The sequence below is a fragment of the Aspergillus pseudotamarii genome (genome assembly GCF_009193445.1).
Source record: "Aspergillus pseudotamarii strain CBS 117625 unplaced genomic scaffold BDV38scaffold_80, whole genome shotgun sequence".
Lineage (NCBI taxonomy): Eukaryota > Fungi > Ascomycota > Eurotiomycetes > Eurotiales > Aspergillaceae > Aspergillus > Aspergillus pseudotamarii.
In genome coordinates this window covers 130,133-148,740 of record NW_022475094.1, presented here as the reverse complement: position 1 = coordinate 148,740, position 18,608 = coordinate 130,133, and the positions used below count along the sequence as shown (strand labels likewise).

At 47.0% G+C, this 18,608-nt stretch overlaps 6 protein-coding genes across 6 annotated transcripts; 2 read left to right on the top strand and 4 right to left on the bottom strand.

The window, feature by feature from the left end:
• Positions 1 to 3,055: 3,055 nt before the first annotated feature.
• BDV38DRAFT_260826 (uncharacterized protein) lies at positions 3,056 to 3,329 on the bottom strand. Its single transcript, XM_032055967.1, has one exon. The coding sequence runs from the start codon at positions 3,297 to 3,299 to the stop codon at positions 3,123 to 3,125; it is 177 nt and encodes a 58-aa protein (XP_031908670.1). The 5' UTR covers positions 3,300 to 3,329; the 3' UTR covers positions 3,056 to 3,122.
• A 1,291-nt stretch (positions 3,330 to 4,620) lies between these two features.
• On the bottom strand, positions 4,621 to 8,278 carry BDV38DRAFT_208021 (putative SNF2 family helicase/ATPase). The gene is made up of 2 exons (XM_032052564.1): positions 5,125 to 8,278; positions 4,621 to 5,059 (listed from the first exon to the last, which is right to left on the bottom strand). The coding sequence occupies exons 1-2, from the start codon at positions 8,143 to 8,145 to the stop codon at positions 4,634 to 4,636; spliced, it is 3,447 nt and encodes a 1,148-aa protein (XP_031908669.1). The 5' UTR covers positions 8,146 to 8,278; the 3' UTR covers positions 4,621 to 4,633.
• Positions 8,279 to 8,710: 432 nt separating this feature from the next.
• Positions 8,711 to 10,088, bottom strand: BDV38DRAFT_260823 (SIR2 family NAD-dependent protein deacylase). The gene is made up of 2 exons (XM_032055966.1): positions 9,584 to 10,088; positions 8,711 to 9,512 (listed from the first exon to the last, which is right to left on the bottom strand). The coding sequence occupies exons 1-2, from the start codon at positions 9,912 to 9,914 to the stop codon at positions 8,884 to 8,886; spliced, it is 960 nt and encodes a 319-aa protein (XP_031908668.1). The 5' UTR covers positions 9,915 to 10,088; the 3' UTR covers positions 8,711 to 8,883.
• A 278-nt stretch (positions 10,089 to 10,366) lies between these two features.
• On the bottom strand, positions 10,367 to 11,851 carry BDV38DRAFT_260820 (pyridoxamine 5'-phosphate oxidase family protein). Its single transcript, XM_032055965.1, has 2 exons — positions 11,496 to 11,851; positions 10,367 to 11,440 (listed from the first exon to the last, which is right to left on the bottom strand). Exons 1-2 carry the CDS (start codon positions 11,557 to 11,559, stop codon positions 10,704 to 10,706), a joined length of 801 nt encoding a protein of 266 aa, XP_031908667.1. The 5' UTR covers positions 11,560 to 11,851; the 3' UTR covers positions 10,367 to 10,703.
• A 117-nt stretch (positions 11,852 to 11,968) lies between these two features.
• Positions 11,969 to 14,458, top strand: BDV38DRAFT_260817 (aminopeptidase P family protein). The gene is made up of 11 exons (XM_032055963.1): positions 11,969 to 12,232; positions 12,304 to 12,468; positions 12,531 to 12,563; positions 12,615 to 12,742; positions 12,801 to 13,193; positions 13,242 to 13,285; positions 13,346 to 13,379; positions 13,432 to 13,653; positions 13,707 to 13,825; positions 13,880 to 14,006; positions 14,115 to 14,458. The coding sequence occupies exons 1-11, from the start codon at positions 12,028 to 12,030 to the stop codon at positions 14,142 to 14,144; spliced, it is 1,500 nt and encodes a 499-aa protein (XP_031908666.1). The 5' UTR covers positions 11,969 to 12,027; the 3' UTR covers positions 14,145 to 14,458.
• Positions 14,459 to 14,994: 536 nt separating this feature from the next.
• BDV38DRAFT_275011 (protein serine/threonine kinase activating protein nimO) lies at positions 14,995 to 17,199 on the top strand (the record flags this gene model as incomplete). Its single annotated transcript, XM_032057941.1, has 3 exons — positions 14,995 to 15,510; positions 15,649 to 17,028; positions 17,083 to 17,199. The coding sequence occupies 3 exons, from the start codon at positions 14,995 to 14,997 to the stop codon at positions 17,197 to 17,199; spliced, it is 2,013 nt and encodes a 670-aa protein (XP_031908665.1).
• Positions 17,200 to 18,608: the final 1,409 nt, after the last annotated feature.

The window sequence follows — 18,608 nt, the reverse complement described above, 5'->3', positions numbered from 1 at the left end:
TTTGGAAGATTATCAGAACCTCAGTAGGAGCGAAGATAAAACAGGATGGTTAAGGTGAATTGGGAAAGGAAGAGCGATGCTAAAGGTTGAACTACTGGCTTAGTGGCGCCGTGATGGCCAGCCAGACATCCAGGAGAAGTGCCGCATGGGCCCACGAGGGAAACACGCCATCGAAGGAGAAAGTGGGCAGCGTAAGGAGTAGAATGGATGTGCCGGTGGAGATGGTGATGGAGGAGGGGGGGGTGTAGAAGGAAGACAAGCTGACGAACTAACTAATACATAGAGGGGGAACTACGATAGGATCGCCTTTCATATAGCTCTATAAAGTATCACCATAACTAAGCGTATATACCTACTGGTTAGTAGTGGTACTACTAACATAGCCTGTCTATAGCAGATACAGAATTACCCCAAGGTGTGTACATACTCGTTTCGCGAAGTATGTCTCGGTATCTGGTCGTACAGAGATGCAAGCAAGGATTGATCTCGGTACCACCTCGTTAAAGAGCAAGTACAGAGAGTATCTGAAGCATTGCTGCTCTTGCGGTGATTTGGAATGGCTCACCGGGCCACTGAGAGTAACCCTCTCTCCAAAAATATTTGTTATATTTGATCATAAAGTATATGATCGATTTCTTCCTCCGCTTCGTTAACTCTCCGTGCTTTCTAGAACAAAAGAATATATTCATTGGAGCTTTGATCGTCGGCCAATATGCAGTGTTATCCGTTCTCCCTAAGAGATCACTCACAAAGATCCCTTGCACACCATCCCCCGCACACACCCACGACATTTCCCGAACAGCCAGGACTGACCTGTCAACTTACTATCTGACATCTTCTCAGAATATGGCATAGCCGAGCACGTTGACAACTAGCCCCATGGACTCAGAGGGGAAAATCTACCTAATTCCATATCCTAGACGTGGCTTTGTCTCGTGGCCGCCACGTTTTTGATGGACTGCATAAGGGGAGTCTTGTGTGCCCATAGGGAATTGAGGGCTTCTCTCCCGAGTCCACCAGAAGGAGGTATGGTCGAACATGATTGCTCTGTCTCCGTTCACAGGATTCTGTTCCCCGAAGGTCTACCGTCGTAGGACAAAGTACTCTCCCAACTCCCACGGCGAATTTTCCATTGGACCAGGCTGGGGTAATGCCAGCCGAAATGGAGGTGGGATATCCCTGTCGGTTACTAAAACATATCTTGCAGATCATTAGAACTGGCTCGCTATCCTTCTTCATTTCTTTTTTTATACTTGTACTAGTCACAGTGACTACGGTACATACTCGGCTAACAGTTACCGAGAGGGAGGAGGAGAGGGAGAGAAAGAGGTACGAATAGATGAAAATCCGTGATGTATATTAAATTATATTTATTATTATTTTAATCTCGAGCATGGTCACATATAGATAGAAAAGAAACCTTAACAAACTATGGATAGGCATAACACCGTGCCCTAATCCTTCTCCAATCCCGCATCCCCAGACGTGGATAACCCCTACACAGAAATTCAAAAAGAAACCAAACACCACCAGAAGATTGTCACTAGGGAATAATATTACGATTAAATAATGAAAAATAATAATAGAAGGAACGCATAGCTCCAGGGATCCGCTCTGGGATTGGAGCGGGGCCCGAAAATCCCCACCACCAAAGCGCCTTAGCTCTTGAGCCCATCAATGGTAGTGGATCCGCCATCTCACTCCTCATCCAGTTTCGTCTCGCCAACGGTGCAGATCCTATTTTATCTAATTTGGCACTCCAAGCTCTGGACTAGACTAATTACTTTCGCGACGCCCACAGACGCAGGGGACCAGACAAATAAGGCTGCTTCTCCGACGCGAAGCGTCTTGGCTCTCCAGATGTCTCCAGTCCCGATTGACGATGGGTTTGAGAAAAGCGCGAGAGGGTTTGATGCTGATCATTCCGGTGTCATCTGGTGAATCGCAATTTAAAATCCTTCTTTTCGGGCTTAGTATCTTACGGAGAGGGGGGCCATTGGGGGGGTCTATATTTAAACCCACTAGCTTTATGCATTGATATGCATAGTGAGAGTGGAAGTTCATGGACATGGGGCTTCGTGTTACATTTCTGACGTCTCATAAGCCTCCTGAATCTCAGCCGCTGGGGAAGAAAGATATGTAAAAGAGAGAAGGAAAAAAAAAAAAAAAAAAAAAAGAGAGAGAGAGAGAGAGAGAGAGAGAAGCAGTGACTTGTACAACGTAAGATTTGCATTCTTTTCTGAGGCTAGTAATTCTTCCTATTCTAGTCGATTCTTCCTGACTTTCTAGAATTCGGTTCCCTGCATGCAGCTCACCTGCAGTAACCCTGTAAGGGGGTTTTCGACGCCGATTGAACACTTCCGATCTGGTCTGGCCGGGCTGGATGAATGAACACCTCAGACATCTGACTAACTAACATTACAATCTACTCTCCTATCGACTAGCTTGCGAGGTGTATCCTTGATCTCAACCCAACCTTCTCGTTTGTCCTTTTTTTTTTTTTTTTTTTTTTTTTTTGCTTTTTCTCCCGTTTGCCTTCGGAAAAGGAACCCAGAATACCGGACTAAAGAAACCCCACACCAAACCGAACAAACCAGACTCTCTCTCTCTCTCTCTCTCTCCAGAAGGAAAAGAGACCTATCAAACCAGAAGTTACTCTGTAAGTTAATTTAGTTCAAACTCTAGCCTTAAACTTGGTCTCTGCATCATAGTCAATTATTGACCAATAAGAATTGGAGATTTTGGCTCTAGGTTTACCTTTTGAGTTGGGGATACTAGGTATGTGATATATCTCCTACATGATTCAGCCGTGGTATATGCGAAGTACGTAGTCACTTTTTGGATGTACAATGAAGAGATACTTTCCAATCCTAAGAACTAAAGCAAGGACGAGTACGTGGCCTGGCAATGTTTAGTCACATGTAAGTACTAGACCGCTCCATGAGCGAACACTCCGATACCCAGCGTACTTTTAGTGTTCATACTCTCAGATCGATAGATCAATCATGAGTCATGACAATAGACCATATCATACATTTCTCCATCAAACAAAGTGCTTCAACAGCAGCTTCTCAATAGAGCCCCAGGTGAGGTGACTCTCGTGTGCGGTCCAAGACGCCCCGTTATAATAAGCCCTTTTCGCGTCTTTGTTGCGCATGAAGGTGGAATTGCCGTTTAATAAATACCCAACTCAGGTCTGGCACACTGGTGTTGACTAAGTTATACACACCTGGAAGGATGGGGAGGTTATAAGGCGTGCCGTATGCACGATGCTCGATAGATTGCGCATTATGGTACATAATTTTCACTTAAATACCAATATGTGCCGGTAAACTGTGCAAAGATTTCCCTTTCGTTTCTATCAAGGCTGAACGGTATAAGCTTCTCGATTGTCTTTGGGACTGCTATGAGGATTTTCTTTGCGTGGATCGGCTTCTGTCCCGACGGGGTTTGGACCAAGATACAACTGGAATTGTCCATCTCGCTGAGTCCACGCATGGCGCTGATGGCGTCAACAGAGAGCATCTTTAACATGTATAGCGTCAGCTTCAGGAGGGGTCATCGTTCGGGATAGTGTTTGGTTTTACGGCGATGGGTTCTCCGGTCACTAAATCGACATTCTCAGACTGGTTCGTAACGGAGATCTTGTTTATCAAAAAGTTGTTGAAGTGGGAGAAGAAGTCCATCACCACGCCTTTTTTTCTTCTTCTTTTTTTTTGTAAAAGCTCATCACACCGTAATGGCATTTAAATTCTAGTAGCAGTGTCAAAGCAATTATTTGCATGACCTCCAAGCCTATCCTGTTTCTCGATAACGAAACTCTTGCCCAATTGTCGCAGGCGGATAGTGTCATCCGTGCCTGCTGATCCACCTCCTATGATGGCTACATCACGCTCGAGGATACCAAGCTGGTCAAATGAAAGGGGGTCGTGCTATGAATCAGACTGAGTAACATCAGTCACTCTGCCAAGCAGGCACATAGCGGCGATTGATGCAAACGCTTGAACGATGACGCGCATGATATACTTGAACCATTCCACAGAGCCACGTGTGGGTCGGGGTGCCTGTCGAGCGACTGGGGCTGACATGGTCTTTATAGACCCAGGGTAGTACCTCCAGCTCACATCGATTCTGCATGAAGCAACGAGGAGACATCTGGTTGAGACTTGAGTAAGTATGGTAACGGGAAACTAATACTTCACCTAAAAAACTAAAGAGACCATTCGGAGAATTTTGAACACTTACTTTTCTTCTCCTCATCCTTCAGCTCGTGTATTTGATTTCTGTTATTGTCCAACCTACTAATGTTGCATCGGTTTCAATTCGTTGGCTTGGCTCGAAACTTGAAGTCCGAACGCCAAAACTCGGGGGCAACAAGCCCTCAAATGATCTTCGGAGACTGGCAGTACGGAGAATAATGAAATGCCCATCAAAGTAGGTATATTTCCAGAAAGCACGTCTAAATCCCTTGGACGCCAAAAAAAAGCCCTAATAAAATCCCGATATCTTAAAGCAAGACTAAAAATTGGTCATACCCAACTGCCCTATCCAATTGCTCCCCATCGTGAAATTGCCTCGTCTGTCTTACGCACCTTGTCCAGCGCCTGAAGCCCCAAAAACGCTATCTGTCCATTTACCACCGTCTTCCGAAGACCGAATCTTCACCTCTGGATCCTCCCCGTTTCTCTGGCTGCCGGTTTCGATCGCGTGAGCTGGAGTGTGATGACTGTGTCCTCGGTCCGTCAGAAGACTGGGAATTTGAATAGTTGTTTTCATCGGCAGCGTTCAACAACCGTGTGGATTGTGTAAGGTCGATGTTGCCACGCTCCCCTGTGAAGCGTGATTCCGCATCCCGACCGAAGAGGGCCATCATGTCGTTCATGGTAAGCTTGGCCGCAGCAGTCTTGCCCTCGATGGTGACATTAGCGAGCTCGCGCTTGCGCTCTTGAAGGCCAATGATTCTCTCTTCAACAGTATCCTTTATGATAAGTTTGTAGATTTTGACATCGACAGTTTGGTTTAGCCGATGGACACGATCAATAGCTTGTTCCTCAACGAACTAAACAAATCCGAGTCAGTCACAACTGTGGGCATAAAACTGTCAGAATTAGGTGAAGAACATACAGGATTCCAAAACGGCTCCAAGATAACCACCCGACTGGCCGCGGTAAGGTTCAGCCCCAGTGCACCAGCTCGCAAACTACAAAGTAAGACTCTTGTCCCACTATTGTTCCTCAATTTGTTTAAGCTGGCCTCTCGGAAGTCGTTTCGCATGCCACCATCATAACGTGCAAATCCAATGCCCGCGCGCTGAAGGAACGGTTCAATCTTGTCCAGCATTGACGTAAATACCGAGAATACGATGAATTTGTGGTCTGCAGACTCTCGCCTGAGAATTTTCATGAGATGTCGGATCTTCGTTGAAGGAAGCACCTGATTGTCTTCATCGCCAGGATTAAGATAGATGTCGTCTTCGTCTGATTCATTAACCTGTTTTCTGGCACCCATACGGTTGCGTGTTGGCGACTCAGGACCACCTTCATCGTCCGAGTCAGTCTCAGAGTCTTCTGAGCCGAGCCAATCGCCACCTCCTTCCGCATCTTCATCATCCGACGCTCCAGCCTTTCCAAGATCTGGTACCGTACGCTGGTCTTCGGGAACGAGCCACTCGCCATCGTCTTCTTCATCGTCGCTATCGACAACTACCTTTCTATTTCTTCGGGACCGTGCAAGCTGAGCCTCTGATGGCCGGTTGGAGGGTGATTCCGTAAGGTCAACAATGTCTTGCTCTGGATAACGCTTTTCCTTGCCGCTGCGATTACCGGCGAAAGTAACGTTCAGATCTGTCTCACAATCACCGCATCTGCTAGCACCAGCTTTCGTCTCTTTCTGGCTTAACTCAGCCTGGCAGATGTCGCATTTCTTCGAGACAACACTGAGAGCACCGAAGAGATCCGCCATACTGTCTAGATCATCTTGTTTCCCGGCTGCAGGTTGACTTCCTGAGGTACCATTCTGGAGGAGAATATCTTTATCTTTAGCAAGGTCACTTTTCACCAAGTCTGGATGGTTACAGGATTGTCGGAGACGCAACAACAGTACCAATGCACCAGCGTAGTCAAGTTTGGAGCCACCCATCATCTTTTCAAGGCTATTGTCGGTTCGCTGCTCGAGGCGCTTGTAGAAGTTCAGCTCACCCGGTGTGAACTCTGCTGAAACCTTGATCACCTCTCGCTTGACGATTTGGAAGCCAGATGGCTTTTTCTGCTTTCCGTCGGAAACTGCTTCGTTAGGTTTGAGGTTGCTATTGAGCTTCAAGACATCCTTGGTGCGCCGCTTCATGAAAGCCTTCAGAACGACTTGTAAACGCTCGATTGCAAGAGCCCCGCGCCCATTGGCTAGAGGTTTAGTGATTTGTTCTTTCCAGGCTGCTAGATCGTTATAGGGTTTGATCCGGAGGAATTTGATCAAACTTTGCAACTCATCAAGATTGTTTTGCATTGGAGTTCCGGTCAAGCACCATCGATACTCGGCATCTAAAGCGCAAGCAGATTGGGTTGCTTTTGCATTCCGGTTCTTGATAGTGTGGGCTTCATCCAAGATGATTCGGTACCAGTACACGGAAAAGATGCCCGACTTCTTGTTTCTCTTGTCGATGGCACCGTGCTCAGATGTCAGAGTGCCATACGTCGTAATAACAACATCGTAATCTTCAAGATTGTCTGTCGCTTTTGTTCTAGTATTCCCATGGTAAACACATACACGAAGTCTATGGGAAGCCTCGACCTTGTCAGCGATTTCGGACTCCCACTGTTTGATTAATGCTAATGGAGCAACAACCAAAGTAGACTTGCTCAATCCGGGGGGTAGCTTCAAATCATCTTTACCTCCATCGCCTTCGGAGTCAATGCCACTATCATCGTCTTCCTCAGAATCAATGATGCGCCGGCGCCCGTCTTTAGGTTTCCGGTTTGTGAGCATCAGGGTTATAGCTTGAACGGTCTTCCCAAGACCCATGTCGTCTGAGAGAATTCCACCCTTTGGAAGTACACCCTTGGTCTTGCTGTTGCCAATTTCCTTGTCCCGCATCCAGTTCACTCCCTCTCGTTGATGGGGCAGTAACTTGACTTTCAAGCCCTCCACCGTGCCATCATCTTCGTCTTCCTCTTCTTCCTCCTCTTCCTCCTCCTCCGCATCTTCTTCTTCACCATCTTCGTTTTCGAGCTCAAATTCTCCGGTGATATCGTGTTCATCCCGAGAGCTTGTTTGTTCTTCAACTGCTTTCCGATCTGCAGTATCCTCGCTGGATCGATCGGCCTCGGTCTCCGCGCGGCTCACATGCGCGCTGGACTCATTAACAGTAACCCCTTGCAATTGAGCGGCTAGGTCATCTATCTCGGAGCTTTCTTTATTCTCGTTAATTTGCCTCTCGGCCTTCTTGCTTTTACCATTATTCTTCTTGTCCTTCTTTTTCTTCTTCTTGTTCTTTGCTTTGGAATCTTGCTTTTCATCTTCGTCTTCAAAGGCTCCCTCTAGAAGAGCTTTGATGTTTTCGTTTGCCTTAGCAGTGTCAACATAACCGTTCACATCCATCGATCCGAAACCGGCATTGCGTGACCGAGAGCTGGGCGTGAAGCCGCCCTCGCCAGTCAAATCGACGAAGTTCCGCAGGTTCTTCGATGCGTTTGACACCTTAACCGCGGATGCTTTCGAAGCGAAGAAGGTTTTGGGGGCCCGTGGTGTGTTAAAGGTGAAATTTTCCGGACGTTTGATTGCGACAACATCATTATCGACAGGGCGAGAAAACCGGGAATTATTGTAGGCCGACGGACGAACGGGCTTAAAAGGGTCGAAGGGCTCAGCGCGCTTGGGAGTTGAGACTGCAACACCTGGTGTCGTAGGGGGTCGGTAGCCATGGAAGGGTGCACCTGGTCGGTGCTGCTGTTGAGGTCTATGGTGCTCTGGCCGAGGCCTGTTCTGTTTAGGGATGTTGAAAGGGTGATTGGATTGATGGTTTTGAGGGCGCCCCCCGCCTAACGGTGATGGTTTTCCAAACTCTGGCTGATTGGAAATGTGACGGTGAGATTGTTCTGTCGGCTTCCCTGGGGTGATCGGATTCAACGGGTTTTCACTTTCTTTAGCCATCTTGAATAGCTGATGGAGGGGTTTCCTCTAAGGCGTCTAGGTAGGTAGGCTGTTGAGATAGTCTGAGGATATTATGCCGATATATGTGAGATGAGAAAATAAGATAGCCTGTTTCAGTGATGCCGGGTTTCCTCAAACATTTCTACCTCTGATCGTAGGGATGGCACAATAGTTAGCATGACTCTTCAGGCCATCGGAGAATTTCCCCACACTGTGGGGTTTTGTATTAGAATGACTTTCATTCACATACCGCGATTATATCTTAGAAAATCGCCCATGCCATAACAAAGGAGCTATGATTATTTCCAAGGCTCACCGAGTGGGGGTGGGGTTGCCAGAGAAGTTGATGTTGAGGCTGCAAATGTTGTTTAGTGCCGACATGCCACATTTATCGATAGCGCTAAACTCGCTAGTTTTGTTTGGGTAGAACTTTTGCCCCGGCAACCAGCCGCCGTATTGAGTATGCCCTCATTGCTTGATTCTTTGTCGAGTGTGGTTCAATGACAAGGCAGGTGAATCTCCTACAAATTTTCTCGAGGAAAGCTCAACGGTTATCGCTACATTTTAAAGACCACTAGTTATTCAATCACTCCTCTTTTTCTACTATAGTGTAACCAACTGGGGAGAGTACTATAGCAAACAAGCATGGCTCCGAGATTTATATATTTACGTTATCACTAGAACATTTGAGTCTATTAGTTTAGCGGACGATCACACCGACAATCCCCATAATGCCAATCAGATCTCCCCAATAACGTCCTTTAACATTTCCGGAACGATGGTACCTGCATCGCCTTGGAAGAACCAATCACCTGGTTTTAATCCTGAAGATCCTACATCGTTCCGATCCATATTGACCACTGCAACCCTAGCGCCTCTCGCCCTAGCTTTATCAACATAGCCCGCAGCAGGGTACACCCTGGAGCTTGTACCAATCACTAGTATCAGATCGATCGGACCAGACCTCATCCAGTTATCCACCATGTTGAGGGTTTGGGACGGCAAGCTCTCTCCAAACCATACCACCCCTGGTCGCAGAAGTCCATCTTTGCACTCTGGGCAATGTGGAAGGACATCAGAGCTCAGCGGAGCTAGCGGAACTCGGTCATCAGAAATATCAACTTCTTCACCTTCCGGTATCCCTAATGCATTGTATATAGACTTCGAAGCTTCCTTGCCAGTCTTATCGTCCGTCGATGGCCTGGGCTCTGGAACATTCTTGGGTATCGCGAGAGAAGGAACTATTGGATCGGTGAAGTCGTTCTCACGGGTGTAACTGCAGTAGAAAGAAGTGCATTTAACGGTGAAGAGGGAACCGTGGAGAAGGTGAAGTTGGGATAATGGATGGCCTGCTCGTTGTGAGAGACCTATAGACAGATTATTTCATTAGTGACCATGAGAAGTCAGCATAGGTAGTGTAGTGAAGGTCAGGACTTGCCGTCGACATTTTGCGACAGGGTAATGAAGTTTTTATTCCTCTTAGCGAGCTCTGCTAGCGCATAATGTGCGCGATTCGGCTGTGCTTTCAGCGCCATATGTCTCCGATAGTTATAAAACTGCCACACAAGGTCTGGGTTAGCTTCGAATGCTTCGGGCGTCGCTAAATCAGTCGCATCGTAGGTTCGCCATAAACCCCCAGCTCCTCGAAAGGTAGGAAGCCCCGATGAGGCTGAGATGCCAGCTCCCAGAAGTGCGAGTACACGTTTACGTCCTTTTAGGTACTCTGAAAATGACCTAAGGTCAGCTGCGGGGATGGCTGACGGAGCCATAGCGGGGTGTTGATAATGACTGTGACGGAAGTTTTGTTGTACCACGCAAAAGATGTACGAGAAAGGTAATAGAAACTACAGGTTTAGATAGTGACTAATAGATATTCATAGGTGTAAAGAAAAAAGGTAGAAACATGTACACGAACACTCAAGTTCGATGGGCAAAGAAAGTCTAGTATTGATTTTAATGCAATGTTGATGTTTAAATTATGACGTTGATTCTGTCGGCAGTGCGTGGCATTTGAACCGTAAACTGGCTCTGAGCTCTGACCTCTTTGAAATTGTATTTAAATACAATTGTAACTACCTCAATCTTTCTTTGGTCGTTTCCAATAGGATCTCATGAGAATTGTATTTAAGTATGTACACTTAATAGTTCTTCATTCTGGAACCTACCTTGATATTTATTAAGGATATAAAAGCGGTATGACATACTTTGTATATCCTCTGAACGGTAGTGCAGCTATGGTTCGAATTGATGTTTTGTCTTAACATAAAGATTTTAAGCAGGATATGAAAAATTATTGTAACTCGCCCTCCGCTGTAATTATATTTTGGGTTATAACGAAATGAGACAATATTAGCTTTGCCAAATCTTCTCTTCTTCTACTTATTGTAAACCACAGTTCGCCCAACTTACCTGACTCGTAGTATGCTTCCAAATGCCACTAACGGTGAAACGGTGAGTTTGTAATTTAGTAAATTCGGCGCTTCTAGCTATCATAAATCGTCCATATAGTCATAAATTTGATAATAGAAGCAAGGAATGAACCCATAAAGCCAACAGGACTAATGCTGTTCCTCAAGGGGAAGCGTCGTATGAATTGCCTCCTGTGCATACTGCTGATTTTGATTATTCTTATCTGCGACAAACCGAGTGATATAGTCGGGCACTTCTGTTACTTTGTTCTCAGGACTTGGAACGGGCTCTCCAAATGTCTCCCAAACGGGCACAACACCAGTCCAGACACGGCTGGTGACCTCATCGTTCGTTGTATCCTTCTTTTCATCCGAGACACCACCGTCTCGGATCTTGCCACTACCATCGATGACTTTGACCTTGAGGATGACAGTAGAAGACATTTCTGCACGGTCTGGTGGCACTCGAGAATGCTCCCAGCGATCGGAGAGTACTGAATTGGTGACTAATTCCATTGCGTAGAGCTTTTCAGCTTCGTCAGTCACTAATTTGGCATATCCGTGCAATACAGCGGACCGGTAGTTATAACTGTGTGAATTAGGCGTTAAGGAAAGGATTAGCCCATCCACTCTGCTGGCAGCGACACAAATGGGCAATCCATCACCCTCAGAGTCCCGAGCCAAATTCATAATCCGTGAGCTGACATATCCATGAAGATAGCAGTCCAAGGGTTCGTCAATGCCGGCCGACGGGTAATCGAATGAGCCCATTTGCCCGATCATGGGTAGAATTGCGGGAAAGGGATCGGATGGCCCAGGGGAAAAAGACACATGGAGTACCTGACTCGAATTGACGATGGTATGGATTGCCTTCAAGTCATAAGTGGCTAAAAGAGCCTTAGAGTGGCACCTAGCCGTGATTTTCGTTCATGTAAGACTTACCTCGGTGTTTGTAGCGGTTGACAGTGTTCGAAGACCGCTTGGGATATGTCAGTGTTCGCCCCATATTGCAGAATAGAATATGCGTCCTGTTTTTCTTGCCACACCAAGGAACTAAAGGAACGAGTTTGTACTCCGTCAATGATATCAGATGTGCTTTAAGTTCCCTTCCATCTAACGTTTGGAAAGAATTTGGGCCATCGCCCAGATATGGCGTCTACTTATAACCATGCAAGCCATGTGCTTACTCCGTAGTATTCATTGCACTGGTCTGAGATAAGTTGTCGCTATGCTATTGACCATCGCAAACCGTCTCCATACTTGGGAGGTCCATGCGGAGGGAATGTTAAATTGGTTAATAATGATTGGCTGAGAACGCCGACAGTCGAGCATATAGTGGCCTAAGGCATCAAGGGACCCACCGAAAGGGCGTCGGAGCTTCTGACCGATCGGTGGGCGATAACTTTACCTGAGCCAGATAAACCTGAATTCCAGGCTGTCAGGAAACAGTTGCTCTCAAGGTGCGGTCGTAAGCATGTCGACATGCAAATTGCTCACTCGCCAATGGCCTCGTTATCTACGTTGCCCCACGTCGCGTATATCTATCACAAGCTTTAACCGTACGGCGTTCCAGACACGACCAACCCTTCGTCGCGCATACGGTTCTATCTCCGCCGCGGAGCTTAAATTCGGTCAACCGTTACACGAGACACACCCCCATATACTTAATCCAGGTGAACGTGTGTATATCTTATCGCCATACTAGGACATATGCGAGGAATACAAGTGAGATATATTGACTAAGAATAAGTGACTCCCGGAATCACTGCGCTCGAGTATGCCCATCGTCGTTCACGACTCGCAAACCGACTCCCGAAATATGCTATCGCCGTGTTGAGCGCTGCGGAGGTTACATATCGCGCGTCCGGGATCTTCAATGAGTACCGGCAAGACTCCAACTTCTTCTACCTTACAGGTCCGTTGTCGTTGTATGATTCCATTGGGAGAATTGGCACTTATTGCTCTCACATCGAACAGGGTTTAACGAGCCTAACGCACTGGCTTTAATCGGTGAGTACTTCATTTGCGAATACGACAAGATCAATGCGCTCATGGCTGTAGCAAATGATGGCTCCGGAGATAATCACATTTTCCACCTCTATGTACGAGAAAAGGACCCGAAAGCTGAGCTTTGGGACGGAGCCCGGTCAGGCACGCGGGCTGCGATCGATGTCTTTAATGCTGATGAGGTAAAGCATATCATATTTTCCATTATCTCTTGGGGCATGATTAATCTTGCGATTGTAGACAGGCGATATAGAACGCATTGGAGATGTACTCCCTCGTATTCTGTCTGATGCTACGGAGATCTATACAGACATCCCAGCCTTTAACCCAGGCAGATCGTCATTGCATCGGTATCTTTACGGACCTACCGGCACGTCTGAGCAGCTGAAGAAGGTCGTGGATCATAGTAAGGTCAGGCCTTTACGACACATCTTGAATGACATGAGGGTGTTCAAGAGTGAGGATGAAGTCGTGCAAATGCGCCGAGTAGGGCAAGCTTCGGGAAGAGCTTTCACCGAATCCATGAGACAAACATTCACTAAAGAAAAGGATCTGACGTCCTTCCTGGAGTATAATTTCAAAGTGAAGGGTTGTGATACAAGTGCCTTTGTGCCTGTTGTTGCGGGCGGTTCTGTATGTGTTGTATTATGACCAAACCGAGCAGAGGCTGATACCTCATAGAATGCTTTGAGCATCCATTACACGAGGAATGATGACGTTTTGAGGTAATGAATGAGTTCTCATCTTTTGGCATTCGAAATTTGGGCTAACATGCGACCATTTAGGGATGGAGATATGGTATTAGTCGATGGGGGTGGAGTACGTGCATGAATGTTCCTATGGACTGCTACTCCTACTTACTGCTTGATAGGAAATGGGCACTTACGTCTCTGACATCACGAGGACTTGGCCCGTTAATGGCGAATTCTCCGGCCCTCAGCGCGACTTATACAATGCAGTTTTAAATGTACAACGCACCTGTGTGTCCCTTTGCAGGGAGAGTGCAAACGTTTCTTTGGACAAATTGCACACAATCGCAGAGAATGGCCTTCGAGATCAGCTCCAACAGCTCGGTTTTGATGTTTCAGGAAATGTAAGCCCACCCTCTGCTTTTGTCTCACCTAACATCGATAATGACGTTCATAGGCGATGGGCGTCTTATTCCCTCACCATCTGGGTCACTATGTAGGACTGGACGTCCATGATTGCCCCGGTTATTCTCGAGGGTATAACTTGAAGGCGGGGCAATGCATTACTGTTGAGCCGTAAGTCATGACCCAAGCAACTTTTTCTTTAGTCTTTAAGCTAATACCACCAAGCGGTATCTACGTCCCGGACAGTGACCGATGGCCGGAAAAGTTCCGGGGCATTGGTATCCGTATTGAAGACAGCGTGTGCGTTGGGGACGACAGTCCTATTGTGTTAACCACGGAGGCAGTTAAAGAGGTAAGATCCCATATCTAGATCAAAACTTCTGCGCCTGTGCCTCCTTATGGATCGGGTTGCCGGAAAAATGCAGTCTTATGCACCAAGAGCTAACATTGCGTCTTGCAGGTCGATGATATCGAGGCTCTTCGAGGATAAAGTAGGGAACGCACTGGATAGATACCCACTGTATATGAATGTACTATAAAATATGAGAAGAGTTTACTTGTGGTATGTGGAGAAACTGTAATACTACAAAAATGAAGGAGTATTCACGATTGCTCCCGTCATATTTCAGGTAATGAGGATTATCACTTGTAATGACCTGAGTAAGGTTTGAAACCCCTCCGAAAGATTACGATGTGATACGTCGAACAACACAAGGGAATGAGATCACCACTTCAGATCGTGAGTTAGATGAGACAAAATCAGACAGGATAGTATTTAGTATTCCGGGCTTGAAAGAGGCTGAAGAATATACTCTTCGAGCAAGTGCACTTCAAGGAAGAGGCGTTGAGAATGTCCTGCTTTGTATAAATGAAAATTGAATAGACGCGAATACTGGGTCGTACTTAGGTGAGGTTTTCATGCCTCGCGCGACGCCAGTGTTGGTTGTTGTCTGGTGCACTTCCCGGGAAAGCCAAAACAAACTGCCCGTACCGTACGGGCTCCACTAACCTTCCCTGACACGCTTAGTCTTCTTCCATTTCCATCACTTACAGCCTCTTTTCACCTCGAACCTCCACTCCACCCTCCCAAGTCCCTTTGACCTGACCGTACCTGTCAATCACCTCCTCTCAGAGGAAACAGGTCTGCGTCTTGTCTATGACCTTTAACCACCACGCTCCCTACCTCATTGCCAACTTATCGCGTGTGAACAATGGCGTCTTTGTGATTTAACCTTTGAGACGTGTAGTACATCGCGTGCTCGGCCTGGAGTACCCCTCTTTTACAGGCGTCTTCGCCAACAGCTAACCAACTCTTACTCTGCTTTGTGTATTATTACCATATGGCAGCAGTATTCATACCCCCTTCGCCTCAGACCTCCCTGAACATGTCGACTCGCCGACCACTCGCAAACGTGCCGAATGCTACTAACTCCCCCCATAGGGCAGGCCTCGTGCCTGCCAAACGCCCTCGAACCACAAATGCACCAGTCGATATCCCTTACGGCCAGCCACCACCCAAGAAGCAGGTAATTGACGGGGCACAAGGCGATAGTCGCTCACCAACCCGTACCAGACCCGCTACTTTCCAGAACGCTGATTCCAAGCTCTTCACACGTCGTACGAACAATTCCCAACCAAGTGCTTTTGAGAGAAAACTGGTCGCTGTGAGGGATAAAGAAAGACAATCTCAGCTTAGAGGAACTCGGCACGAAAGACCATCGGCGGAAACCATTGATTCTATACGGCAATGGCAGAGGCATTATCGGAAGGCTTTCCCCCAATTTGTCTTTTATTTTGATAGTATTCCAGAGGACCTGCGCAGCAAATGCTCGCGACAAGTCCTTGCATTGGGAGCTGTAAGTCGATTTAGGATGTTCCCTGGGCATAGTGGCTAGGCTTTGGACTACCCTCATGAGAGGGAATGTCCTGAGGCCGTCACTGGACCCAATCGCCCTGTCTACGGCTGTTTTATTAATGCTAACAACAAAACGTAGCGTGAGGAGAAATTCTTTTCGCGTCTAGTAACACATGTTGTCACGTCGCGCCCTATCCCTCCAGAAACCGATGTGGCGAGCCCGGCGGAGGTTAATACGGAACCGGTCGACCAAGCTGCTGCAGATGGCACTCTGCAGACGGTAAACCCATCATTACTCGAGAAAAACCCTGATGCGCACCTACATATGTCGCTCAAGAATGACGCGCGGCGTGAGCATAGCAATATGGATGTCTTACATAGGGCTCGCCAGATGGGAATGAAAATATGGGCTATTGAGAAACTTCAACGGATGATTGCCACGATCAATGATGGAGACATTGGTGGTAATAGTGGCCATTCGACCCGAAATAACCATGTCGGTGGTGGGCATTCTAGGGGTAGAGGCGAGGCAGACCTTTCACAAGTGCTTCAGAATGAGCTTAACGGCTCCTCTGACCGTAACCCTCTCTCCGTATTGAAGGATCTGGTCATGTTCAAAGGCCCATTTGTTTATGTTCATGATATGGATGAGAAGACAAGGCCTGTTATGGTTCGCGAGTACCCGAAAGTTGTAAGACGACAAGACGGTATCTGGCCACAATTCAGAAGTGCTCCGCTGGGGAAATGTCCCTTTATCGATGAACCTCCTACAAAGAAAGAGCTAGAAAGGCAGCGAGCGCGTCAACAAGAGAAGAAAAAGGCTGCTTCCAAAGTTGCCCCTACCCAAGAGGCTCAGGTTCAAAAAACAAATGTTCCCAAATATGCTATCGAGAAAGCAACTGATCGCGTACCTAAAAAAGAGTATATCCCTCAAGATGCTGATGAGGAGGAGGCTGTATCTCAGCCTAAACAGCCAGAAATGCAGGAGATGCAGCCAGCCCGACCGTTATCCCCGAAGAAAAGCTCTGAAAGTTTTGTTCCTCCGCAGCTCAATCATGGTGGAGGATTTTATACTGGTGGTCGTGAACCCGCGGCGTCGGGCATGCAACCATCAAATATCACTTCTGCTATCCGCTCCCAGATGGTGTCCTCTACTGCCGCAGCGCCTGGTGCAAAAGCTGGCATAAGCAAAGAGGTCCATGAGCTAAAGAGAAAAGTCCTCGAAAAGAGCAATGGGGGATACTCTGCTGGCACGGGCCCTTCATCGTACCGGACTACAGATGCTACGGCGGCGCTGAAAATAACGAAGACTCAGGGCAATCGGCAGGGCAAGTTAGAGCCCCCTGAGAAGCTTGGGAACGCCATTGAGGAGGAAACCACCCAATCGGAGAGCAATGATGCTGGAAAACGGCGAAATAGCATACGAAAAGGCACCTGTCAAAAGAAAAAGGAGAGAAGGAGGGACCCGAAACCCGGCTATTGCGAAAATTGCAGGGATAAGTTTGATGATTTCGAAGAGGTGAGCCGCCAATACAAAAGGTGAACGGAAGCGAGGTATTAACTTCTGTTGCAGCATGTTATGACAAGGAAACACCGCAAGTTCGCGACCAACAGCGCAAATTGGGCAGAATTAGACTCGCTACTCTTCCAGTTACAGCGCCCACTCAAGGATGAATATGAGTACGTTTAGCATATTTTTTTTCACTGTGCTTAGGCTTCTACAAACCGAAACAAAGTATGCGTACAAAGCAATCCTGCTGGGTACTCGGCCACGTTTAATCCGCCTCTTGCATTATTATCTTGGTTCTGTGACACTCAATAATGATGGTTATGCGGAAGCCACCTGAGCGCTTGGAAGGTCGAGTCTCCATAGCAGTGGCGTATATGCATTTTGCCCTCACATCAGTTGCTTTTGCGAGCAGCGACGGCCATTGGCTGCCATTGGCTTCACGTCACTCATTCTCTATTTTACACCCGTACTGGGTTTCTTTTTCCATCAACACTTTCTTGCAACTTTCTGTCTATTGTACCTTATTGTCGATTGCATTGATCACTTGGCCGGCGTCCTTGGATTGTCACCTGCATTATCCTTGTTGTCCTATGGACTTGATGACGAACGACAGCTAACGGCCTTGCCAGCGACCCTTCTGGAAACCATGACAACAAAGGGTAAACAAGGGAAAAAAAAAAGAAAACAAAAAAAAAAGGTTCTACAGGAGTGACTGGCGTGGAGATAGGTGACACGGAGTTTCTTTTGAAAGCATTCACCATTTAGTACATGCATCGCATTGAGAGACGTTATGCTCTCTCGGAAGGAAATATTGCATTGGTATTCATTTGGTTCATTAATTTTTCGAACCTTCTCTATACACCATTTTCCTTTGTTCGTTTGTTGATTAAACCCATGGGTGGATGTGTTCATGGGGTTGCATGACTTAAGGCTCGAATGCCCTGGGTTGGGGGTGGAGTTTTCTTTTCTCGTGGGTATTTTTAGCTGGCATAGCCTAATACTTCTATTTAGTGCTCGACCAAGCTAGAACTGACTAAGAAATGTTGGTTATGCGGTCCTCAGGTCCATGAATAAATTTACATTCTATTCAGGTTGATGTCTTGAGACCTGCGTACGTTGTAGTTTCAAGATCACAAAACATTCAAACCCTACTATTCAAACAGCCTCGGCCTACTGTGAAACTCGGTCCGGAAGAAGTGGATTGTCCGGCGGAAGAACAAACGGAGTCTGCACGCACCAACCAATCGGCACTGAGAATACGTCACCGAGCTTGACAAAGACCCAACGAAAACTTAACCGTAGCCCTAACATCCGGCAGAAAGGAACAAAAGTCTGGGGATTCTGCGGACTACGCTGCATAAACCAGCACGTCTTTCTTTATATAAACTGCGGACCTCGGTGAAAGGGACCGCTGGAGAGGGATGTAAACATTCACATTGAAGCCTTTTCATGACTCTAATTGATCATTGAACTGCTACTTCTCAGAACAGTAGTACATACATGACACTACATAGAGTGGAGGCAAATTTCTTTGTTTTTATAGTAACCCTTCTGACGGGTAGTGACGCCATTCGTCTTCTTTCCTCCCA